The sequence below is a fragment of the Aotus nancymaae genome, unplaced genomic scaffold (assembly GCF_030222135.1).
Source record: "Aotus nancymaae isolate 86718 unplaced genomic scaffold, 86718_ANA_hifiasm-v0.15.2.pri h1tg000016l, whole genome shotgun sequence".
Taxonomy (NCBI): Eukaryota; Metazoa; Chordata; class Mammalia; order Primates; family Aotidae; genus Aotus; species Aotus nancymaae.
Window position 1 is genome coordinate 46,094,882 of NW_026988428.1, and position 27,504 is coordinate 46,122,385.

At 33.3% G+C, this 27,504-nt stretch overlaps 1 protein-coding gene across 8 annotated transcripts in view; it reads left to right on the plus strand.

The window, feature by feature from the left end:
• The window catches only part of USP15 (ubiquitin specific peptidase 15), a 146,910-nt gene that overhangs the window by 107,720 nt on the left and 11,686 nt on the right, over positions 1–27,504 (plus strand). For 5 of the 8 annotated variants that reach the window (XR_002478460.2, XM_012444917.2, XM_012444918.2 and 2 more), the window contains 11 exons: positions 12,965–13,138; positions 15,097–15,255; positions 15,335–15,559; positions 21,374–21,457; positions 21,548–21,642; positions 21,741–21,932; positions 22,650–22,765; positions 22,914–23,186; positions 23,585–23,655; positions 24,042–24,157; positions 25,203–25,352. Coding sequence is in view for 6 of the 8 variants with exons in the window: in XM_012444917.2 (XP_012300340.1) it covers positions 12,965–13,138; positions 15,097–15,255; positions 15,335–15,559; positions 21,374–21,457; positions 21,548–21,642; positions 21,741–21,932; positions 22,650–22,765; positions 22,914–23,186; positions 23,585–23,655; positions 24,042–24,157; positions 25,203–25,352 (1,655 nt within the window). In the remaining 2 variants the exon portion in view is untranslated. Of the gene's footprint in view, positions 1–5,923; positions 6,070–12,605; positions 12,692–12,964; positions 13,139–15,096; positions 15,256–15,334; positions 15,560–21,373; positions 21,458–21,547; positions 21,643–21,740; positions 21,933–22,649; positions 22,766–22,913; positions 23,187–23,584; positions 23,656–24,041; positions 24,158–25,202; positions 25,353–27,504 lie in introns of those variants that run through there. The other 3 variants (XM_021670240.2, XM_021670241.2, XR_002478461.2) reach the window with 3 other exon arrangements.

Consider the following 27,504-nt stretch of genomic DNA (forward strand, 5'->3'; position numbering starts at 1 on the left):
GGCCCCATGCCAGCTTACTTCATATCACTTACCTCCATGCTTACTTTGTTCCATCTTCACTGGACCTCTCCACATGTCAGTGTTCCTGCCTTAGAGTCTTTGAACTTGCAATTTCCTGTACTCGTAATGTTCTTCCTCTAAATATTTATATCCTTGCTTTCTCACTTCCATCAGGTCTCTATCATATATCAGTCAGATCCTTCCCCAGTCATCCTGTAAAAAATAATGACTGTCCCACATTCCATACAGTACTCATAACCATCTGGCATGCTTTATTTCTATTAGGGTCTTTTGCTCGTCTGTGTATCTTCCCCTACTCCCAACACAGACACCCTCTCTCCGCCCCCCAACCCTCACCCTGTGCTCCCTCTCTCCCATGAGTGTGGGGATTTTGTTTTAGTCACTGTTGTAGCTCCATTGCCTGGAATAGTGTCTGGCATATAGAAGGCACTCAAATTAATCAAAGGTGAAGGGAATAACAAGTGTCTCTCTAGGTTTTGGCTTATATATCATAATGATAGATGTAACCATTTAATAAAATTCCGTAGTGGTAGGAAGAACATAGGAGAAGTAAATTTGGGGTGGGGAGGAGATTATGAGTTAATTTTAGGCATGTTTGGTTTATGATATCTGTGAAACATCCAAGCAGATAGATCATAGATAGTTGGATATTCTAGTGTGGAATATAGATCAGAGGCTTAGGCTGGCAATAAAAATCTGCCTGTTGTAGATGGTATTTAAAATCGTGGAAATGGTTGTGTCTAAATGCGGGCATCTATGAAAAAGATGTCCCAGAACTAAGCCCTACAATACATTTGAATGGAGGAATGGGAGTTCTTTTGCAATAGGAGGAAAGGAAGGGATTATGGATGCAAGCAATGTCTAGAGTTTATGATGGCTTCCATTATCTCCAAAATACAAGACTAGATCATTAGCTAAGAGTGAAAGGGTAAGAAGAGTGCTCAGCAGTATTGAGGTCTCATTTGATATTGGGGGTCATCAATTTAGAATGGTGTAAATATATTCACTTGAAATTTTTCCCAACAATGTTTAGTTACATGGTACATAAAACAGATGCCTAGATTTATTTAGAGTTGGAAAGAGAAAGAGGCAAAGGTGTTATTAATAAAAAGCAACTAAACTTGTTTTCTTGTTTTTAATAGCTAATTTATTTAGCTGATTCAGCAAGCATCCATTGAGTCTCTACTATGTACCAAGCATTGTTCTAGACATTGGTATACACAATTTTAAAAGACAGTACTTGTCCTCTAGAAGTTCATGGTTCAGTGAATGCGGTAGACATTTAAATAAGTAAGATATAACGTGTTATATAATAGGAAACGTTATCAGCAAAATGTCATGGAAGCAAAGAAAGAAGGGTCATTGGGACATAAGAGGCTTTACTAAGAAGGTGAAATTTGAGTCACATTTTTATTTCATTTGTTAGAGTGCATTACTGTACATTATGACTTACATGTTCATTTGGTCATAAAATAGCAGAGAATTACCAGAAGTACAAATTAAAACATTATAGCTTATGCTTGTTTCTACATTTTTTTTTACCTCAGAAATTCCTATATCGGAAATCTCTTTTGCTACAGCAAAAACACATTGTTCATACACTCAATAAAAACATATTGGAATCCTTTATATGCCAACCATTTTTTTTTCCTGCTACCTGATTTTTTATTTTTTTTAATATGCCAGATATTGATGCTTTTTCACACACGTTGCCAGCTCTAAGGAGTACCAAAAATATTTTGAGCAATGTATAATGCTTATTCTTAATGCCTCAATTACATACCAGATTTGGTGTATAACACATAATACTGCTTCTGTTACATACTATATTTGATCCATAATTGAGGCATTATGAATAATTTCCAGGGCTTTTCTAAGTGCTATGTTCTATACTTTGCCAGGAGAAGGCTTCCAATAAGTGTTTTTAAAAATGAAACAAATTTGTGACAAAAAGGTTACTGATTTTTTATAAGGAAATCCTTAATATTAACAGTAGAATAAAACATACTGTGAGCTTCCTTTTACACTTACCGTAGTCTCATCGTGTAATACTATACCAAAAATATATCTGCCATCATGATGATACCGCCGTCTTCCTGGAATCTCTTTCACCTTCCCTGAGACTTGTTCCCTTGTTTCCTCTCTGTTTTATACTTTTAACCTTACCTCTTCACCTTCTTTCTTCCCTTCAGCATATATACATAGTCAAGTCTTTTTTTCAGATGGGAAGTAGATGATGAGGGAGACGATGACCTTGAAAAGGATGATCTTTGCTTTCCCCCTTCTTTTCCATCTCCCATTCAGTAGTCCTTATCTCACCAGTCTGTCAGCTGCTAGCATGGTAGGTTAGAGCAGGGATTTTGGAACTGGACTGCCTGGATTCAAATCCTAATTCTGACCTTGGATAAGAAACTTCATAGTTTCTTCATCTGTAAAATGAAGATAAAGTGCTTAAGAAGTGCTTGGCACATGTAAACATATAAAAATATTAAATACTGTTATCATTAGTGTTATTATACCACCCTATAGAAATTCCTTTTGATAAGGTCACCTTTGACCTCTTGTTTCCTAAGTTCCTTGTAGCCCCTTTACCTTTGAGAATTTGACATCCATTTACACACTAACATCCAAAATTTGTCTCATCTGTAATTCTCTCTTTCCCTCCAGTGTGTAACTGTTAAATAGACATTCCTGTCAAGATAAACTACATGTAACTTAAACTCAAGATGCCTGCTTACACTAATCTTGATTATCTTGTTTTCTACACTTTCTTATAGGTACAATCCAGTAACCCAAGTAAAAAAAACCTAAGACTTATCCCAAGTCCTGTTCATTTTACTTATTCTATATGACATATTTTCACCCTTTCCTCTCCTGCTAGTACATAATTTCAGTGCTTCAGCATCTTTTTTGTGAACTATCAAAGTAAGTCTGTGTCATCTCTTTGTTCCTTTATTGTCCTCTTCAAATCCATTGAATACACTGCTTCCAAATTTATTGTTTTAAAAAGCAAACATGATTATGATGTGTTTCAAACCTATGCCCCGTCACCTAAAGGATAAAATTCAAACTGGATTCTGTCTACCTCTTTAGCCAAAACTACTTTCAATTCTTAGAATTTATTATGTTTCAAAACTTTGTATATATTGTCAATGCTTCCCTACTTGCCTTTTTCACACTTTCCCTCTTTCTTCTACCATTTCTTCTGGACAAATACATATTATATGGTGAGAATTGTGAAAGTGGAGATTATCTTTGGTTATCTTTTATATCCCCAATGTTAGTATAGTGCCAGACAATCATAAGCATATTAGAACAGTGTTTCCTACAATGTGTATGGACAAGATAGTTCTGGTCAACAATAAAGTAAGCACAGAAATTGTAAGTGATCCAAACTCTCTATAGCAATTTGATAGGGTAATTTTATATCAAGTTTAATAATAAGCAAGACTTCTTTTTTGCTTGGTGTTTTTAATTTTTCTAGCGGTTCATTTTTATTGTATCTTACACAAGTACCGATCTGTGATGATTTGAGAATTTTTTTAAATTAGTCCTTCTATACACATGGTTTGAGAAACACTGCATTAGAAAAATTATTTACTAGAAATATTTGGAATTTGACCTGAGCTATCTAAACTCCCAAAGAGCACAGTAATTTTAATAAGAATTATAGCACATCATATATATTTCTTGCAAGTAAAGAATCAGAGAGGTACCTATATATGTATAATAACTCTTGGACTGTATATGGTCCTGCAAATGCAGTCAATTTGATAATACTTGAATTGAGTTGGCATGTTAATCACAGCTTGATAGATCATATAAGCACCACCATGGAAATAGTTCATTGAAATATTTCACAGTGAATTATGTGAAAAAAAATATTTTAGAACATTATTTGTATACTTACAGAGACTCTTGAAGTAATGATCTCTTAATAAATATTTGTTGAACAATTATTTAAAGTTTTTTTATTACAAAAATGGCTTATTTCTCCTAAAGAATGTAACAAATCAATAAATTAAAAAAAAAATTCTGCTGTCCCTTCCTGTATGCCTTTGCAGAAGAACTAAGATCAGTAAAATCACACAATTCTTAATACTCATTTATTCAAAATTGTTTCTTTACTGAATATTATGTGCAAGGGACTGAACACAGGCAAAATTATAAAGAACTATTCATTTTTCATAAATTCTTTGTCTTGTTTGCCTTTAGGCAAGAATTTATGAAAAATAATTTAAAAGAATTTTAAATTTTTAAATTAACTTTTTAAAGTTAATTCTTTTAAATTTCATTGTATGCCAGTTTTGAATTATTAATGGGGTAGGAAATAATATAACAACATTAAAATTAAATTCATAAGCTTCCATTCTTTAAAATAAATATAACTTGCACCAACATTTCTTAATGTTGGTTTTGGTTTTAGCATACTTCCCATAAAGTGAATATATAAATTTTAAAAATTCATGAATAGCCTGTTACTAAATATAAAATAATAAAATCAGACAAAACTGCTGACATAGTCTAGTATTAATAGTTTCAAAACCTTATTTAAAAACACCTTATCCTAATTTTATAGGCTTTTTGCTGGTGACATAATTATCACAGACTTTCACTTTTATCTGTGTCGTAAGTGAATCCTCCATTCATATTTTTTTGACTTACAATATGAAAATTAATGGTCTTCACATAATCATGGCTTTTTTAACATTGACATCTCTAGTTACAGAATTTACTCACTGCAAGTAATAGGTAGTTTTTTTGACAAACTTACAATTCTCCTTCCTTGGTCCTATATAGATGAGGGGAAAAAAGGATTGGCATTTCTTTGCTAGCCAACAAAATGTTTCCCATCAGTATTAGTACTTTTACTTCCTAGAACTTTGATAAGAATTCTTTATTTAATTCAAATAGTGTGTGAAGAAGAAATACGATAGAATTTGAAGGAAGGGACAACAGTCTGGACTTTAAATGAAGTTTAATTTTATTCATGTCTTAAGAATAGGGACCAGATTAATAATATATATTCAAGTGTTAGGACAACATCCTTGTTCAGTTCAAAAACCTTGCCTTTAAAACTACTTTTATTTAACATTTTTATATTTTAAGTATGCTAGTTCTCTTCACTGACAAGAGGGAAAAAAACAGTTAAAAGTTTTAAAAAATAAATAAGAGGAAAATTATATCCATTTCTATTTTACTTGCCTAAGTTCTTTTTTAAAAATTGAAGAAAAAATGGAGATATAAAATCAAACAGCTGTAGTTGTACATGCACTTACAAAATATGTGATCTTCAGAATTGATCTCTCAAATTTAATGAGATTTGCCTTTCTTAGAAAAACTGTAACAAAACTAACATTAAGTGACTTAAAATATATATCATTTTTAAAATCTGCTTGATTAAGAAACAGGCCCATATTTGTAGTTTTTAATTGAAAAAGTTTACCTCAAACTTTCCTATGTTATCCACTCTGTGTAGCATTACAGAACTAAAGCCAATATCCCAATATTAGTAGATTGCTTTGGAATCATACAGTACCTTTTCAGAATGTTTATACTATTGTCATGATGAATTAGAAAACAATTGACATGGCAAATCTGAAAATTCTTTTCCATCTAACCTTAAAATCCAGAAAAAAAAAATGTTTGAGAATATTCCAAGATGACTTTAACCATGGATTGATTACTTCAGGTTTTATTTTTTAAATCATAACAAAATAAGAATGAATCCCTTATTTTATTTAGATTGGGCTTTTATTTTTAGTATTGGTCAGTTAGAAGGTATAGCTATTTTTTTTAAGGGTCCTGAGTGGTATTACATTTTAATCAGTCATAGAATGAGTTACGCAACTCAAAAGTTTTAGATAATCAAAAATTAAGTTTGTTTTCTTTCCTGTTCTAGTTACCGGTTTACTAAAATAGTGAGCATACATGATCTCTTGAGAATTGGGCTTCTGGAGCACCTGAACAGAAAGGGAGTGGTTCATATTCAGCATTACAAAAGACAACTTTCTCTTTTTGAAGGGGATTACTTTGGCTATTTTCCAGGTACTGGGGAAATTCCAAATGCATTACAAGTTATTGGGATGGCTATTAATTATTCATTTCCTAAAATATGTTGACAACAGACTTGAGATTTGGTTATATAGCAGAATATTATTTGACTTCAATTTACAAAAAACTTACATAGAAATTTAGCAAAATACAAAATTGAGACTCTTCCATGCAGTAGTTATATTTTTTCAGAGAACTCTAGAAACATCAGGCTTATTAGTCAGAACATACTTAGTGGAAGTACTTTCTGGAAGTAATGGAAGAGCAATAGAATTTGTGCATGTGTATATAAAGAAAAATTATGTGCAATGCATTGCATCTTTCCAAGTAATTACATAACAAAAGAAAATCATATTTCACATAATATTTCAGTTTTAAGATATTAGGTTAAGGAAGAGTATATATAATTAGAGAGTTTTTAATAGAGAATTAATTCTTTAATAAAGAATGCATAAACCATTCAAATATTTTATAAATGATTCTTCAAGGTATAATTAATGGCCTGAATATATTGAACCATATCACAGAATGTCCATTGGATGAGACATTTGTTTATTTAGAATAATTCCTTTTTAGAATTTTTATGTCTGCATCCAGGTTGAAGTTTTAGGGGAAATGATCTTCATAAAAATATATTTCCTTTGCATATCTTTTACTTATGGATTTATCTTGATAGTTGTTGGGGAAGTCACAATGGTTATTTTCCTTCTTTAGGAAAACCTCTTTGGACATTATTTGGACTTTTATTTTTGAACTTAGAGAACTTTAGGCTGCATTCAAATTATAACAGGGTGCAATTCAGATCTCATTTTAGACAAGTTCTTTCTCACTGCTCTAAGTCTCTCTAAGGACTACTTCTAATCTTTCTGCTATACAAGTTCTCATTCATTCCACATACCTTATTGAGTGTGCCCGATATTGTGATAGACCTTGAGGTACAAAGGTGAATAAGACATAGTCTCTGCTCTCAAGTGCAGTGTAATTGAGTTCGAGGTATCAAGTTAGCCCAGAGAAAGGCTTCCTTGATACCCAGAGGAAGATATAACATTTAGAAGAGATGTTGAGGTGAGTGTTAGAGAATAATAGGGGATGAATATTCTGAGAAGGGCAAGAGTGCATGTAGTCTCACTGTGTTAAACTAAGGAATATGTCTTAAGACTGCTAATTCAAATTCAAGAGTACTCTTATTACTTGCAGTTTCCCATATAAAATACATATGAAGGCACAAGTAGAGAACCACAAAGCCAGTATGAAAGCACAAAACCACTTAACAGTCACATCTCACTAAATAATTGTCTTGCACATACACTAGCCATTCTTACCATTCCTCATGGATCAACTTTTCCTAATAGCTCATGTCCTAAACTTTCCAACCAGTCATTATATCATGGTTAGTGAATTCCAAAAGTCTACCATATACTAAATAGGAAATTTTGTTTTTTAATTCTTAAATTTTCAAATGCTGTTATCAATTTTGTGTACTAATAACTTACAGTGGAGCATTTAAAAATATTTAACCTAGTTAACAGATGATTTACTTGTTAATATAAGTTTTTCTCTTTTGCATTAAAAATTGGAACTGTTAGTACAAAGTCTTTTTCTTTAGTCTGGCTATTGCTTTATTTTTAACATATTTAAATTCTACCCAATTTTAAGACCAACTCTAGGTACCATTGTGATGTAAACAAAAATGTGGCTTAAGAAATGTGTTTTATGATTAGTCTTACTGCCTCATATTTGGACCTTATTATGTTAGTAATAAATTTTAAGATCTAGTTCTCCTGAAACACTGAAGTTTTGGCATTTGTCAGTGTCAGGCAGTTGAACTCTAATAAATTAACAGAGGCATAGCACCAAATGGCGTGAGACTGGTAGACATGTCACAAAACTTATAAGTAACCACAAAAATAACACACTCACTAATACTGTTGATATATATAGTCTCTTGTTTTTCATGATACATTCATATATATTCTCAGTTTTTACTAAGAACAACCATGGCTGTTGCAGGATGTTTTCTTCTGTTTAACAGTCTAGGAAGCATCGAGAGTAAGAGATATTCACATAGGCACAACACATTTATGATTTTAGTCCATATTATAATACACTCAGTAAAGTATCTTACAGGATAAAAGGGAAGTTTTCTGCTGCTACCTACCTATGAAAGACTTTTAAAGCATATATGTCTTTAAGAAAAGAATTGTTTTGGAGTACTCCCATCTGATAGGAAAATGATTTTTTTATAGTAGAAGAATCTTCGAGATGGATACTTCAGAATTCTATTACTTTCATTACTGAACTAATAAAAATTACATATTTTTAACTTTATGTGTTTTTAGTTTTTATGGGTACATAGTAGGTGTATATATTTAGGGGGTAAATGAGATATTTTGATAAAGGAATTCAATGTATAATAATCACATTAGGGTAAATGAAGCATCCATCACCTCAAGCATTTATCCTTCCTTCATGTTTCAAACAATCGATTTTTAATGTACAATAAATTATTGTTGACTGAAAATTATCTTTGTTCATTAAAACATTGTATTTAATTGCAGCCAGTCCAAGTAACTAGTTTTCTTATAATTGTCAGAACTGTTGATGTTCTAAGATAGACTCATGTGAAAATGTTAAATAATGAATTGCATAAAGTAATTACTAATCAAACTATATTATAACGAACTTTAAGAAACTGGCTTCAGCCAGGCACAGTGTTTTACATCTGTAATCCCAGCACTGTGGGAGGCCAAGGCAGGCGGATCACTTGAGGTCAGGAGTTCGAGACCAACCAACCTGGCCAACATGATGAAACCCCGTCTCCCCTAAAAATACAAAAATTAGCCAGGCATGGTGACACATGCCTGTAATCCCAGCTACTCAGTAGCCTGGGGCAGGAGAATTTCTTGAATCTGGGAGGTGGAGGTTGCAGTGAGCTAAGATCACACCATTGCACTCTGCACTCTAGGCTGGATGTCAGAGTGAGACTACATCTCAAAAAAAAAAAAAGAAGAAGAAGAAACTGGTGTTTTTTTTCTGCCAGAATTATGGCGTTGAATACTGATATAACATCGCATAGGGCATGGCAATATTTTTAGTTGTTTGATCTTTTTTCTATTTATGCCTTGAAATTTGCCAAAAATTATGAGAACTTTCAATATTTTAACTGGTCTTTGTACTATTTTAAGAACATATTGACTCATGGCCGGATGCAGTGGCTCATGACTGTAATCCCAGTGCTATGGAGGCCAAGGCAAGCAGATCACCTGAGGTCAGGAGTTCAAGACCAGCCTGGCCAACATGGTGAAACCCCATCTCTACAAAAAATACAGAAATTAGCCAGGCGTGGTGGTGGGTGTCTGTAATCCCAGATACTGGGGAGGTTCAGGCAGGAGAATCGCTTGAACTCGGGAGGCAGAGGTTGCAGTGAGCCAAGATCATTCCACTGCATTCCAGCCTGGGTAACAGGGTGAGACTCCATCTCAAAAAATAAAAACAAAAAAAGAACATATTGACTCCTAATGGTATTTTCAAGATGAAGGTGGAAAGGATGGTATTTTTATGATGAGGAAGAAGCATCTGACATCATCTTAGTTTTTAAACTAATATGATTTATGTATTAGTAAAACAATTATATTCACTATTGAATTTCTGTATTTATATGTGTTTCTACAAATTGTTAGGAAGTGTAGCTTGTTAGAACATATGTTCAACAAATAGAATGCTTGTTTGGGCCCACTTAGGACTAATAATAGCTTGAATTTAAATATTGGTTATGATATCTTCACAGATAGCACAGGCAAGTTACTTATCATTAGAATAATTTATGTTTTGTTGTTATTTGTTAACATTGAATTATAATCAGTTTGAAACTAGCATGTATCACTGTGAAAATAAATGCTGGTCTCTGTTTCAAGGAATTTTTAAAAATCAAAGCAAAGGATCATTTACAAAGCAGATAGTGGATTGAATGAAAAATCAGACAATGGGGCAGAAAATTTTTTAAGAGGTACTTCCCTTCCTTTGGTTTAGTACCTAGGTAGCTTGAGATTATTCTTTACAAATATATTTTTCCTCCATTTAGTAGTATTTCATTCAACAAAAATTTATTGACCTGTCTATGCCAAACTTTGAAGGAAAAGAGTAAAAAGGGCCGGGTGTGGTGGCTCACACCTGTAATCCAAGCACTTTGGAGGCCAAGGCGGGTGGATCACCTGAGGTCAGGAGTTCAAGACTAGCCTGACCAACATGGTGAAACCCTGTCTTATTTAAAAAAAAAAAAAAAAGGAAAAGAGTAAAAAGAGGATAAATGCATTACTAAATACAGGCAAAAGTATTTTTAGTAAGCATACATTTATTGTGCACATGCTTAGTGCCAGGTGACGTAGTGCTCAGTGCTGGAGATGTAAATAAGAATACCCTGGTATCTGCTTTCATGGTGGTCTCATTCCATTTGACAAAACAAACTAAAAGTTACAGTATATTATCAAATAAGTGCTGTAATAAAAGTAAGCAGTAAGCAGTAAGGAAACTTACAGGAGAAAACACTATAAGGAAATCTAAAGGAAGCTTCTCAGAGAATCTTGATGGATTTATAGAATCTTGATGGATTAATAGAAGTTAGTAAGGCAAAAAAGTACATTTTCAAGTAGATAGAGTAATGTTGCAAACTTTCAGAGTGAGGGAATTTGTGGAGGAATGACTTATTAAATAGAGCTGGAACAGTTGAAAAGAAAAGGGTATTGACAAAGGATGAAGCCACATAGATAAGCAAAAGATAGACCCTTCTGAGAATTTGAGTTTTTAATCTGTAAGCAGGGAGAGCCGTTAAAGGATTTATAGCAAGGAAACAACATGATGAGATGTACATTTTAGGGAGTTCACTCTGGATGCTATTGGAAAGCTAAAAAAAATTTTCAGTTATACCTGTAAGCTCTTTCCAAGATAAGAGTACATGTGAATAATTAAGTAATAACAAAGTTTAAGAATTACTCAGGTTTTCGCAATTTGGTTCTTTTGAGATATTTGTAAATTAGATTCTTTATGTAATTGTATTAACAGACAATAATGGAATGTTATATTCTTACCATAACCCTGAGCTGATCAAATTATAAGAAGTGGAAAACAATTGATAATTGTTAGAAATTACTATCTGACCTCTCCTTTGCCTATTTAATGTTGATCTATTTTGTACTAAATCAGATGATAGTAACTGATGGCATTTACCCTCTGTGTAGCAATGATATATTCTAAATTGCCTGGACTTCCCTCTATTGCTAGGTTTATAATTAAAAGGATATATAATACAGAGAAGAAGAGAAACTGAAACTCAAAAGGAGTATGAGATTGTGAGAGAGGTCTAAGAGTTAGGAAGAAAGTTAGAGAAGCATCCTTTCTCTTAATTGCCTCCTACACTGTAGCATACCCCTCTTTCTCTTGCTCACATAAATAAAAGTTCTATTGTTGAAAATAGGTGTATGACCTGCCTGTATAGCTCACTCCAAACATTTTAGCTCTTTTTATTATTTTCATTGCCTAAGAAAAATATAATTACAAATTCCATGATATTATATATCATGGAACTTTTGCCTTGAGGTAGGGGCCAGACTAGCAATTTATAATAAATAATACTATTTGTATTATATAGAAAGTTTCTAAATAGATATTATTGACTACTTCAGTAAACATGTTGTTTTATAACACAAAATTGAGTACCATAATTATTTTTAAAAACTAAGTAAACATTGTCTATGCTTATTTGGGAATTTTAGCTAAACAATGCATGGTATATAGTCACAGTTTATAGTATCTAAGTTATCTGTATGAATTCAACAGGCTGAACCTTTCATAGCTACCAAATCTATCTAACTTAATACAAATGACTATAAGCAAGTTTCAGAAAACTTTGATTTCCATTTATGTGAATCCAAACTCTCATAGAAGTGGGTTTCTACTATTTTCCATGCAAGCAACTAGCTTCCTTGCAGCACTTTGCCACTTAATTCCAACAAAAATATCTTGCTATAACAACAACAAAATGTACCCATGTGACAATATGTCTGTGTTAGTCATTGCATATTCTAGACATCTAATTGATAATGTAATACTGGGTTTGTATTGAGGTCAAATTATATGGATCATTACCTTAAAATTATTCCAACTTGAGATAAAATATTGTGGAAAAATTGTACTTCTGCCATCTATTTTATTTTAAATATGACATTATTTAATTCAGAATTGGAAAGAGTTGAAAAATTAACTTATTTATAGTTTTTATTTTGCCATAAAGGAAAATTGCATTATTTATGACATTAAAGAAAAGCTGGAAGTGAGAACACACTTAGCCGGAGTTCATATACTTTTCTCAGGCTCAAGTAATCTGTACTGTCTCTTCTAAAAATGATTGATCAAAGAAGGTTTAAAGGCTGCTCGTTCATGATAAATAATTGACAATGGAAGCAGTAAATACCTCTATTAAGTTAATTTCTTGCTTGCAGTCTATCTCAGTTTTTACCTACTCAGGCTAATTTGCAGGTGCCTGGGATGAGTAGACAATCCATAATTTCTACCAATCAAGTAAAAGAAGGAAAGAAAACTGAGCTTCTCTCCCAGTTACCAGGTAGTTTGCTGTGGTTAAAATTAATGCAGATTTTACAGCAGCAGATATTAGCATTTTCATTTATTATAAGTAATTATTTTGAAATTTGGGAAATGAATAGTTGAGTGTATCATTTGAGTGTTTATTTGACCAGTTATTAGTGCAAGAAACCATCATATAAATTGTTCTCTATGTGTTATTGCAAATCAATTTGTTTCTCTCTTCATTTTAACATGTTTTAAGAAAAATGCAGTATGGTTACTTTTACTTGAAAATATGTTTTATTCTTTGCAGTGTTTGAGCAACACACCTCCACTTACTGAGTATTTCCTCAATGATAAGTATCAAGAAGAACTGAATTTTGACAATCCCTTAGGAATGAGAGGTGAAATAGCTAAATCTTATGCTGAATTGATCAAGCAAATGTGGTCTGGAAAGTTTAGCTACGTCACCCCAAGAGCCTTTAAGGTTAGTGTGATAAATGCATTTCAGCAAGGGCACCTGCAAGGATACAAAAATTGATTCTTGGGGATGGGGGAGTAAAAAAGAGTAGCTATTACAATGGATTATGGCCCTCCAAAGAAACACAATACATAAAAAAATATACACTATATCTGTGGTATAAAATTTAGGTAGAGGGGATATGAAACAGCTGATCAGTTTCTTTTTTTTTTTTTTAACATCTAAATCTGGGATGAGGAGAATAACGAAAAAAAGCTGAAAAACACTGGTATGGTACAAGAATGACTACAGAAACAGCAATGAGCGTTTGCATAGTTGTTTTAAAATACAGTACATCTCTGGAAAACCTATGTGAATATTCTACATAAATGTAGATTACTGAATTTGGGCATGTCATTGAACTCTAAGAACTCATTTAATTTTGAGAGTCATTATGAATTTGAAAAATTATCAAAATGAAAATAGTCTGCACACCAAGCACTAAAAATTAAATGTACTTTCAGTACGGTTCTTAAACTTTTAAGGTTATTCACATTTGGGAATTGTTACTTATCAAGGAATTTAGTTTTATTGTTCAAATAAAAATTGAGCTGAAATTTAGCTTTATGGCTGAAATTTAACTTCATGTTGTTAAAAAAAATTTCCTAATTATATAGGTGAAACTTTGAGAAATATTAAACTTATAAAGGGAATAAGCAGTTTTAAGTCATTATTTATACAAGTAATTTAAATGGCATTCATATAGGACATCTACTAGACAACATTTTTTATTAACTATATACTAATTCTTAGAAAATAAGAAACAACCAGCAAATCAAAATACCTCTGTATTTGTCTTCCTTAACATTCTGAACTTTGGACATACTAGTCTGGACAAACCATGTCTCAGCCCTTACCCAGCCTTCTACTTGGTTTTGTTTTGGTAGAAACTAAGTGAGAGCTTAGAGTACTTATCTTAAAAATGCTTTCAGATACATAATTATTTATTTGTGGTAATATAGCAAGGATGAGAACCTGCCTCTTACTGTCTACCTATCAAACATTTATAGGAGGAGGCAATGGGAATACCTAGAGCTAAGAATTGAGAACATCTGGAAAATCCTTTGACAAATAGTGAAACAACAATTAATGACAGTGAAATCTATGATCAAACAAAGATCAGTACATTTATATATATTAAAGATTTCATGTGTTGATCTGTTTTGTCCCAGATAAGCTTTGTTGAGGAATGCAAAACAAAATATAAGTCATATGTATTCCTGTTCATGTATACAATTTTTATTATTCACAGTAGTTATGTTCCGTGAAGCTGCTACAAACACTGAAATAAATACTGAAACATTACTCCTAGGGAAAATATAGGGTGCGATTCCTCCAAGCCTTTGTTCACAACATTTTTGTGAACCAGACAATGTATAACTTTGTTTTGCATATGTTTCTGTTTAAAAACAACTTGTTTAATATATGTTGTTGAGTCCTTAACATTGAATTCACAGGAAACAGGACTGTAACTCATGTCTTAATAAAGATATCTAACACATACTTTTCCTCCATAAGGTACATCACAGCTTTCATGCATTTAGGAACACTAGCTGGCTAGTACTTCATTTAGTGGCCATTTTAAATACTGAAATTAACAACAAAAAGAACAAAAATGTGAAAAAACATAACACTAAATAAACTACTAAAAGACAGTTGTTTATAGATTGAGAGCTGAAACAAGAAGGCGAAGCATCACCTTGTTCAACCCCAGCTGGTAACATGCATATCGGGTGACTCAAATTTTTTGCCACGCTGAACATATCCACAAATGACCATGAATTGATTTTGGGGTTACAAACAAATTTTAGCAAGTAGGCAAATTCACAAATGTGGAATCCATGAATAATGAGAATCTATTGTACATATTTTTAAAAATCAATCCTGTTCCTAAAACTGATTTTATGGTTTTGCATTTCTTACAGACACAGGTAGGACGTTTTGCACCTCAGTTCTCTGGATATCAGCAGCAAGACTGTCAAGAACTATTAGCTTTCCTATTAGATGGACTACATGAGGATTTGAATAGAATTAGGAAAAAACCATATATACAATTAAAAGATGCAGATGGAAGACCAGATAAGGTAAATTTCATGATCTTATTGTCACCATTGCTATAATTTTGTGATACCTCTTTCTAATTTGTATCTATTATCCTTGTAGGTGGTTGCTGAAGAAGCCTGGGAAAACCATTTAAAACGAAATGATTCTATCATAGTAGATATATTTCATGGCCTTTTCAAATCAACTTTAGTTTGTCCTGAGTGTGCTAAGATTTCAGTAACATTTGATCCTTTTTGTTACTTGACACTTCCATTGCCCATGAAAAAAGAACGTACCTTGGAAGTTTACTTAGTTAGAATGGATCCGCTTACCAAACCTATGCAGGTAAATCATGGTTATTTTCTTTGTATTTGTTGCTTTTATAAAAAATTAGTGTTGAGTACTTATTATAAAAATTAAGTGTTGAATTCTCAAGCCCGATCAATAATGCTTATTTGTGTAAGAGATTTTATAAGCTGAATACTTTGGAAATTAGTGTAACTTTTTACAGTCTTGAAAGAGTAATGTATATCATATAAAAAATTTTCAAAAGGCTTTTTCTCATCAAAGAAAAGTGAAAGGTTTATTTTTATAATATTGGGATGAATATTAGCTTATGAAGATGAACATAATATTTTATATATATATATATATTTTTTTTTTTTTTTTTTGAGACGGAGTTTTTGCTCTTGTTACCCAGGCTGGAGTGCAATGGCGCAATCTCGGCTCACTGCAACCTCCGCCTCCTGGGTTCAAGCAATTCTCCTGCCTCAGCCTCCCAAGTAGCTGGAACTACAGGCGTGCACCACCATGCCCAGCTAATTTTTGTATTTTTTAGGAGAGACGGGGTTTCACTTTGTTGACCAGGATGGTCTCGATCTCTTGACCTCGTGATCCACCCGCCTCAGCCTCCCAAAGTGCTGGGATTATAGGCGTGAGCGCCCGGCCCTATTTTTTATATTTTTTAAAGTTCAACTTTCTTTAGTGTTGATTGTAATTTTTTATACTAGTGCCTATTGGAAGTAAAGCTAATACTTCACATTTTAAGTTATAATGTGACAATAGTACATTTAAATACCTGTAATTTTTAGGCATTTTAAGAACTTAAAAGGAAATGGAAATTTAGTTAGACTAAAAATATTTAGTTCAGTAATGTTCTCTAATTTTTAATACTTTGAAATATCACATATTGTTTATTCTGTGCAAAAGTCCTGTGGTAAGTCTTACTGTCAAATTGTCTGCCTGATTTTATTACCTAGTGTTGTAATTGGATTATTTATATTTTGTGGACAAAATACTGTATTTTCTCCCTTATTTATTAATCAGTTAATCTTCTTCTGACACTTGACCCATCCCAGTGAAAGTAATTTCTTTCTTTTTCTACGTTCTCTTTCCCTAAATTCTAACACTTAACAACTTAACAAATTTTTTTTTTTTTTTTTTTTTTTTTGAGACGGAGTTTCGCTCTCGTTACCCAGGCTGGAGTGCAATGGCACGATCTTGGCTCACCACAACCTCTGCCTCCTGGGTTCAGGCAATTCTCCTGCCTCAGCCTCCTGAGTAGCTGGGATTACAGGCACGCGCCACCATGCCCAGCTAATTTTTTTGTATTAGTAGAGACGGGGTTTCACCATGTTGACCAGGATAGTCTCGATCTCTCGACCTCGTGATCCACCCGCCTCGGCCTCCCAAAGTGCTGGGATTACAGGCTTGAGCCACCGCGCCCGGCCTAACAAATTTTATTATAACCTTTGGTTTGCTTTTATTTTTTCTCCCTAGACTATGAGTTATTTGAAGAGACCTTGTAAACCTTTGTATTTCCAACTCTTGTGACTTGTAGATATTAATGCACAAGAAGTGTTCAAAAATTTTATTCATTAAGATACTTAACTATGTACCTACTGGATATAAAGCTGTTTCACTAAACAAAACAGATATGATTCCTGCTTTAGAAGATTGTTTTCTGTAAATCTTTAGCCAAATAGCTCAGTTTGTTAGTGCATAATAGTCATGATATCTATATGAAAGCCATGCTTTGAACAAAATTATGATCTTACCATTCAGGGATGTATTTGGGTTTACTGTCAACAAAAGCAAGGTGTATGTATGTAGTGTTCATAAAACACAGACCTTTCATTCAAAGTAATTAAAGTCTAGTAAATACTGCTTATATACTCACTTATGCAAATTTAAGCCATTTGTTTTTCTACTGCTTTATGTTTTCTTCATTAACTCATTGAACAAAGTGCCCGCATATCAGTAGTTCATTGGGGAGTTCTAAGTGTACTGTCCTTATCTGTGAGCAGAGCCAATAAAGCCCTGCTTTTACTTTTGGCCAGGGGAATATATGTTCACATTTTTAAAGTTATATCCTTTAGATATTCACTTATTCACTTGTTTATAAGTACAGGATTGTCAACATTTTTTCAGTGGTGAGAAACTATAGCAGTGCCAAACCACATCCTTACCTCTCTAGGTGGTAACTTTGCAAATATACACCAATGAGTGTAATGGAGCAAGAGAATATAGAGTAATGAGTATAAATTTACTGCAACAAAAAATAAATGTAGATGTTTTATTTCTCTATAGCACATTTGTTAAAGACAGTATTCTCCCATGCCAATAATATAAGGTAATCGATATCATAATAGTGGCAAATTGCATTAATTTACACAGTCTGTAAGGTATGTGATAAGTGTTCTTTCGTAAATTGGGCTCTAAATTATTTTTCCAGCAATGTGAGTTTCATTAACTTATGCTTTTCTCATTTGGTGACCAATAATATGAATTTGTGGAGGTTAGAGCCATGATTAGCACAGAGAAATTTGGTTGTTTTTGTGTTTTGTGGGTTGTTTTTTTTTTCCATTTAGAAGCAGTAGCAACTCAAATACAAAATGATTACCTCATTTCATTAACACTGTGCTTTAACCAGCTGGTAAGTGAAATTAGCTGAGTTGCCCTATTTGTTGAGTTTTCCCATCATCAAATTTGATTTAGGTCATAGAAGCTTATTAGGAAAAATATTGAATATGTATTTTGTCTTGGGCTCTCGTGCTGTTCAAGGTGCTAGAAATATAATGGTGTTTCTACTCCTTGTTCTTCAAGAAGCTTGTCTTACAGTGTGAAAATTGCTATGACAGGGTACTACAGGAGAACACAGAAAGAGTAACCCACCCAAACTGGTTATGAGGCCTATGATGAATTCTGAAGGACAATTAGGTTGTAAGCAGGTGAAAACTAGAAATAAAATCATTATAGGCCAAGAGAATGGCATGTACAAAGAGCTTATGGCAAAAGAGGACATGGCCCACTTCTGTAACCTACAGGTAGTTAATACAGCAAGCAGGAAATCACAAAGAACTTTGATGCCATTATAAGAAGTTTGAACTTCATCCTAAAAACTAGGACAGCCATTAAAGACTATTAAGTATAGATATTATATGGCCTAAATTGTGTTTGAGAAAGATGATTCTGGCTGACATAGAGATTAGAAAAGCTTAGTACTAAGACCAGGTAAGAAGCTTTTAGTGATCAGATGACAGACAAATGACAAACGCTTGAACTCTGAAGATTCGTGTCAGGATGGCAGTTTGAAAACCAGTTGAATGTGGGAAGTGAAAATGTATAAGTATATTCAAAAATAATGCCAAGTTTACTTGACTGGAAAACAGGAGACAGTGGGATATATAGGAAGTATATATATATATACTTAGTGGGATATATAGGAAGATATATTATATATCTATAAGATATATATATTAGTGGGATATATAGGAAGAACAAGTTGAAGAAGGAATCTGTTTTAGTATTGAGCATGATGGCCTAACATGACCTAACCCTGTGTTTAGCATTGGACGTGTTGACTTACAGATGCATGAGAAACATTTAGGTAGAGATATCCAGTAAGCATTCAATTTGTTTATCTAGACCAAAGGAGAAAGACTGCTTTAGATACAAATTGGTCAATGAGCTCTATGAAAATGATAGTCAGTGTTTTAGAAAGATGAGATCACTTAAGGCTAAGGTGACCTTGTGATTTATCATCTAAGCAAGAACTCTTATGAAAATAGAAGGGACTGTCATTAATAATTATACTAGGATAGCAGGCTAATCCAGGACTGGTCAAAGTAAATCAGGAGATACTGTCACCTCGTCCAAAGAGAGCATATAAAATTGAGGAGAAGGCTAAAGACAAAACTCTGAAGAACACTATAGGAGAGCTTCAAAAGGAGAATATGATCAACAACAATAGAAAATAATTAAGAAGTAGTTGTGTTATAAGGAAAGGGAATTTTTTAAGGAGAAAGTGGTCAGCAGTCATATTACAAAGAGGTCAATAAAAAACTGGTAAGTTGTACAACAATACTGATAACCTTGGAAACAGGTTAAATAAAGAGGTGAAGACAAAGCCAGCAAGTGGTTGAGAAGTAAACGGGAGATAAGGAAGTTATGGTAATATAGATACCACTAATAAAGCTATTTATAATATAAAGGAGAGGGGGAGATAATTAGAAGGGAATTATTAGAGGGAAAGCAATGAGGGACTCTTGTTTTTTGAGAGACTTTATATTCCAGTGCTTATGCAAGAGTCAGCATAAAGTGGAAGAAAGAATAATTGCTGGGTGTAGGTCACAGAGAAAGCAAAAGAGCATAGATTCAGAGCATAGATGCTAAGGTTAGCCATAAATAAGACAAGAGACACCTCTCTTTCCATGTGTTGCAAGAGACAGAAAAGTACCTATGTGGATTCAAATAAGTTAGTAGGAAAACAGGAATTTGGAGATTTTCCCACCCAGTAGCTTCAGTTTCTGAGGTGAAACAGATATTCTCCTGATATGAAGGGAGCAGTAGTGAAATAGGAAGCCTAAAGAATGGTGAAGACTTTTTTTTTTTGAGACAGGGTCTTGCGCTGTTGCCCAAGTTAGGGTACAGTGGTATGATCTCAGCTCACTGCAACCTCCGCCTCCTGGGCTCAAACAATTCTCCCACCTCAGACTCCCAAGTAGTTGGGACTACTACGTGTGCCACCACGCACTAATTTTTGTAGGAATGGAGTTTTGCCATGTTGTCCAGGCTGGTCTCAAACGTTTGGGCTTACGTCCACCTGCCTTGGCCTCCCAAAGTGCTAGGATTACAGGCATGAGCCACTGCACCCAGCCCAGTGAAATTTTAAATAGTTATTGAGATAAATGAGAGAAAAAGCAAATATGTGATACGCAGAATTATTTCTGGGTACTGTCAAAGGATCAGTTGAGATTGAGCACTGAATTTGTAGCACACCAGCATCTAAAATTGGGAAATTTTCTCGAGCACATCTGAACAGCTCTGAGAAAGTTTAGCAAGAGTGGAATGAGTAGAATTGAGTAACAAAGACATTAAAAGCTTGTGATAAAGTATGTTGGGCCTGGATAGAAGGGCAAGAAGACAGTAGGTAGCTGGTTAACTGGGAGAAAACAGAGTTAAAAGGAATAGAAATCTGTGCAAGCCAAGAATAGATAAGAACGAATTTCCAGGAGAAGTAAGAAGTAGTGGTTAGACAGTAACCGTTAGTTTAAGATAGTAAAATTGGGGCTAGGTGCAGTGGCTCATGCCTGTAGTCCCAGCACTTTGAGAGACTGAGGCAGAAGGATAACATGAGTCCAGGATTTTGAGACCATTCTGGGCAACATAGTGATACCTTGTCTCTAAAAAATAAAAATTAGCCTGTCATGGTAGCACACACCTGTAGTCCTAGCTACAAGGGTGGCTGAAGTGGGAAGATGGCTTGAGCCTGGGAGGTTGAGGCTGCAGTGAGCCGAGATCATGTGACTGCATTCCAGCCTGGGCAACAGAGTAAGACCTTGTCTTTAAAAAAAAAAAAAAAAAAAAAAAAGATAGCAAAAGTGGGAGCAGTTTCAAGTGATGATAGGATCTAATAAGTTGACTAAGGTTGAATGAATCCAAGTGTAGGTCTTTGAATTGAGGAGCCAAGGAATGATAAGACTAGGACAAATTATCCATGTGAACATTGTCACCTAGGACCCAGGATGGTGGCAAGATTGGAAACAAACACTGTGAGCCAAATGAATGCGAGGAAGCAACCATGAGGTCACTCTCATTTACTGAATTTTTTTTCCCAAAATAATAAATTTTTAACAATTTTTTTTGTTTATTTTTTAGTACAAAGTGGTTGTCCCCAAAATTGGAAACATATTAGATCTTTGTACAGCATTGTCTGCTTTGTCAGGAATACCTGCAGATAAGGTAAGATGTTTCTGGGGTTGAAATATACAAGTTGGTATTTAGTTTCTCAGTGTTGTAAAACCAGTTTAATAGAAATTCTTTTCTTTCTAGATGATAGTTACTGATATATACAATCATAGATTTCACAGAATATTTGCTATGGATGAAAACCTTAGTAGTATTATGGAACGGGATGATATTTATGTGTAAGTATAAAACTCATTGTACAAAATATTACTTGAAAAAAAAATCAAAAGAAGTAACATAAAATTTTGAGAGTTTATGGTCAGTTTTGTCTTTGTAGGTTTGAAATTAACATCAACAGGACCGAAGATACAGAGCATGTGATTATTCCTGTTTGCCTAAGAGAAAAATTCAGACATTCAAGTTATACCCACCATACTGGTTCTTCACTTTTTGGTCAACCTTTTCTTATGGCTGTACCACGAAACAATACTGAAGACAAACTTTATAATCTCCTGCTCTTGAGAATGTGGTAAGTACCAGACAATTCTACATTGACAAAATAAATATGGGAATAAAATATAAAGTAGCTGGTAAAAATAAACACACAAGGTACTATCAGAATATAATTACACAAGTCTGTATTATCTCAATTTTGTTTAATAATAAATTTTATTATTTGTGAAATAATAACAAATGTCAAATGCTTCATTTCTTTATATGCACTACCAGTTCATGATTAATAGTATTGTAAGGCAGCCTAGTTTTTGCCTTCTTAAAACTCTTGATTTAAATTATAAAGTTATCAGAAATGTTATTTGATCCCTTTCTTTTATCCTTGAATGCTGATATATTTAGTATTCTTTCTTGCATATCTAATTGTTATAGTTTCATAACCCATATATAAAGGTCACATTATACAAATATAAATGTTTTTAGCAATAATATATACCATCTAAATGAGGATAAGTTGAGAAATTATTTGCAACAAACATTTGACATTTAACCTAAAAGTAGCTATTAATTATTTTTATAAAGACAGGCAAAAAAAAAAAAAAAAAAAAGACAGGTAAAACAAATTACTAGTCAGTTACACTTATGGTACTGTAAGTTTGAATTCATCCTTGAATCAGCTAAGTGACCACTGTTATCGCATTAAAAAGTTTTGTTTTACTGATAGAAGAGAAAACTTTTTTAAAGTTTTTATCTTTGTAGTACTGAACTTGTTTGATTTCTGATTTTATTTAAGCCGATATGTCAAAATATCTACCGAAACTGAAGAAACTGAAGGATCCCTACACTGCTGTAAGGACCAAAATATTAATGGGAATGGCCCAAATGGCATACATGAAGAAGGCTCACCAAGTAAGACCTGTTAACTTGTAAAAATGTTTCACTTACATAATTGCTTCAGAGAAAAAGTTAAGAAAATGGGAATTAAAGAACTAAAAAATACCTGCAAACCTAAATATAACATTGGGTTTATTTAAAGCTCTCTAATATCTAAAATTAGGTGAAATGGAAACAGATGAGCCAGATGATGAATCCAGCCAGGATCAAGAACTTCCCTCAGAGAATGAAAACAGTCAGTCTGAAGATTCAGTTGGAGGAGATAATGATTCTGAAAATGGATTATGTACTGAGGACACTTGCAAAGGTCAACTCACGGGACACAAAAAACGATTGTTTACATTCCAGTTCAACAACTTAGGCAATACTGATATCAACTACATCAAAGATGATACCAGGCATATAAGATTTGATGATAGGCAGCTTAGGCTAGATGGTAAGTATTTGTGAAAAATGGCTTGAACATTAAACAAGCAGAGCACGTTATTTTTTTTTTTTTTTTTTTTTAGTTAAAAACCATGAAATTCAGCTCTGTCAAGACAACTGCCATTTACTTTTCTATCTCAAATTTTATATGAAAGGCCTTAATATCTTAGTAGAGTAAAATGTGTGTCTGTGTTTCATAAATGGAGATTGAACTTATGCTTAAGTTTTCTATCTTTTTAAAAACTCTTAAATTGTTTCAGTGGCTTGGAAACTGCTATTAGCCCTAATCACCTGGTACAAGTAGAAAATATTGCTATTTATTTATTCTTATATATATCCTAACATTAAAATATACTTTAATACTAAGACATATTAAATTTTAAAGAAAAAATATGTTTTCCACCTTAGAAAGATCTTTTCTTGCTTTGGATTGGGATCCTGATTTGAAAAAAAGATATTTTGATGAAAATGCTGCTGAGGTAAGTCATTACTCACTCACTCATTTACCTATCCTTGATTTACTTATGTAATTACCAGAGATAATCATACTGTTTTGTTACATTCTTTGCTTCCACCAAATACATTTATTTTGCCAGTAAAAAATTGGTCATGAACTAGAAAAGAAAGTCTTTGCAAAAATACCTTTTTTTTTAAAGATTCAAAGTCCGTTTTAAACATGCTTTGGTCATCCATATAGGAGTATAAAGGAATTATTTAGAAGTATGGTATAAATCTCAACTGAAATAAGCTTTATGATTCTTTTGAGAAAGTTTAGGAGTTTTCATTATTATTCATAGTAAGATGGTATCACTAAAATGAATTTTGTTTCATTTGTTCTCTTAACTCAAGAAATACTTCTCTTTAGGACTTTGAAAAACATGAAAGTGTGGAGTATAAACCTCCTAAAAAACCCTTTGTGAAGTTAAAAGATTGCATTGAACTTTTTACAACAAAAGAAAAGCTAGGTGCTGAAGATCCCTGGTAAGAGACAAAATTAAATAATTGTTTTTTGTTTTCTTTAAGGATTTATTCTGAGGTGTGTGCCACATCAAGTTGAAAAAGTAATTACTAAATTCCTTTTGATAATAAATACTAAAGCTTTCTAAAGCTTTAGAAAGCTTTAGTATTTAAAGCTTTTTAGTTTTAAATACTAAAGCTTTCTTTATATAGTAAGTTGTAGCCTATTAAGAGGGATGGGAATGTCTTAAAAAATACTATTACAGGCTGGTCTGGTCGCAGTGGCACATGCCTATAATCCCAGCATTTTGTGAGGCCAAGGTGGGTGATCACAAAGTCAAGAGATCGAGACCATCCTGGCCAACATGGTGAAACACCATCTCTACTAAAGTTACAAAAAAATTAGTTGGGTGTGGTGGCATGTGCCTGTAATCCCAGCTACTTAGAAGGCTGAGGCAGGAGAGTCGCTTGAACCCAGGAGGTGGAGGTTTCAGTGAGCCAGGATTGCGCCACTACACTCCAGCCTGTTGACAGAGTGAGTCTCCATCTCAAAAAAATTAAAAAATTAAAAACTATTATAGTGTTGCCTTAGTTTCATTACTGTGTTTTCCATAATAGTCATTATACTATTAATAATTAATTTTACTTTTTTTTCCAAGAAATTTTAGCTATGTAATCATTTTGAGAGAAGCTTTTTAGGAAAAGTATAGTGATATATTTTGTGGTGGTGTTCTATTAGAGCCCAGAAGTTTTGAGATTTTCTAGTACCTATCTTCCAACACAAATTTGTGATCTATGTCTTTTTCGCATACTAAAAAAAATAATCTAGTCCTCATTATTTCTTTCAATATGTATTTGTATATTAATTTATAATGGTTAAATCTATTTGAAAAATGTGTTGAAAATAAAAATAGGAAAAAGAGTTGCTTTCAACCTGGTACATATTAGGCATACAATAATTGCCCACTGAATAAATGTAAAACATTCCAAACATTTCTGGTCTATTATTTTCATTAATGGGAGTTGTTTGTACCTCTATCAAGCTTTAAATGCTTCTTTTTATTCTTAGGTATTGTCCGAATTGTAAAGAACATCAGCAAGCCACAAAGAAATTGGATTTGTGGTCCCTGCCTCCGGTACTTGTGGTACATCTCAAGAGATTTTCTTACAGTCGATATATGAGAGACAAGTTGGATACCTTAGTTGATTTTCCTATAAAGTAAGTTTTAATTGTACTTATAAGCATTGGGCAACTCTTCTTTCAAACTGATGCTTTTTGTTATTATCCTTTTTTTTTTTTTTTGTGAGACAAAGTCTTGCTTTGTCACCAGGCTGGACTGCAGTGGCACAACCTTGGCTCACTGCAACCTCCGCCTCCCAGATTGAAGTGATTCTCCTCCCTCAGCCTCCTGAGTAGCTGGAACTACAGGCGAGCACCACCATGCCCAGCTAATTTTTGTATTTCTTTAGTAGAGACAGGGTTTCACCATGTTGGCCAGGATGGTCTCAATCTTTTGACCTCGTGATCTGCCCGCCTCGGCCTCCCAAAGTTCTGGGATTACAGGTGTGAGCCACTGTGCGTAGCCATAGTTATCATCCTTTAGTAAACATCAGATGTCATTGGACCCAATTTCAGCTTTCAAGTTTGGTTTTGAGTAGTTCTAACAATTTATAAGGATCAGTGTTTCAAGAAAAATTTTTTTTAGAGATTTTCCAAAGACCAAAAAGAAAATATACTTTTTTTTTTCTTTCTTTTTTTTTTTTTTTAAAGATGGGGTTTCACCATGATGACCAGGCTGGTCTTGAACTCCTGACCTCAGGTGATCCACCCACCTCGGCCTCCCAAAGTGCTAGGATTACCGGCATGAGCCACCACGCCCAACCAAAAATATACTTTTAAAAAATAATAAAACTCCTTCTGTATTATATTATCTATGGGTTAATTAGTCTCATTTATAAATCTATGATACTTTATGGTACTTCATGATTTTGTTTATCCTAGGAATTATTTCATCATTACTCATCACTTATTCCTAAATATGCCAGTTTGGTTTTTTGTTTGTTTGGCTTTTGAGACAGAGTCTTACGCTGTTGCCCAGGCTGGAGTGCAATGGTACAGTCTCAGCTCACTGCAACCTTCACCTACTGGGTTCAAGTGATTCTCCTGCCTCAGCCTCCCAAGTAGCTGTGATTACAGACATCTGCCACCACTTATATTTTTAGTACAGACAGGGTTTCACCATATTTACCAGGCTGGTCTCGAACTCCTGACCTCAAGTGATCCTCCCACCTTGGCCTTCCAAAGAGCTGGAATTACAGTCATTAGCCACCTCGCCCAGCCCTTAATATGCTGTTTTCAAAAAGACTAAAATAAAACAGAATAATGGAATTGCTTAGAAGGATAACACAGTAGTAAAATAAATCATCCCTATTGCATCATCCTTCAGTTTTCCTATTGCCATTATGTGACATCATATTTGTAAAAAGATATATTTATGGCCATACCAACTTGAATGCACCCCAATCTTGTCTGTAAAAAGATATAAAAAAAGTCTATACGTCTTCATATTCTTTTTTTTCTTTTACCCCCTGATTTTACTAAACAGTTGTGAATTCAGAATGACAAAAAGAGAACATTGTATTCTCAATCACTTACAGGAAGGACTTTGTCACACAATATTTTGCACAAGAACTTGTACTCTCCCATTTTGCAAAGAGAACTTTCAATGGTATTATTTGATATTCTGTGGTATTTGTGCACCAAAATTTACTTGATACAGTTAGTAAATCAACAAATGCTAATGGCAGGTGTATCTACAAAGGTAACTAGAAGGAAATAGATTACATAAAACAAAATATTTATTGGATTGCTCATTCTAATTGATGGTTATAAATTTAAAATTGAAAATTATATATGATTATTGAATGAAAAAAAGATAATTTTCTTTTTAACAAAATGGTGAGCCATTAAAAGTTTTCAATAATACAGCATTTGGCAATGTAAGAATAAGAAAAAGAATCAGGAGTAATGACAAACTAGAATCTGTTAGAGATGTATTTAAAAATTAGAATCATTATTGCTTTTTAATAATGCAAATACAAAAAGAACAACCAGAAATAATAATAACCTGTTTACAAGATGGTCATTTTCCAGGTTCTTGAATGATAGATTATGATTAGTCAGTTACATTCAAAGGATGTTGCCCATTTCAGGTGTACAGGTCATCAAAGCCAACAAATGTAGAATAAAAATTAGAGTTTGATATATTAATATTTTTTAAAACTTCTGAGAAAGTTGTTTTCACTATTCTTGTATTTTTCTTCATATAAATCACTTCCTTTTTTTTTAACCTCCCACCCTGCCCATAAAC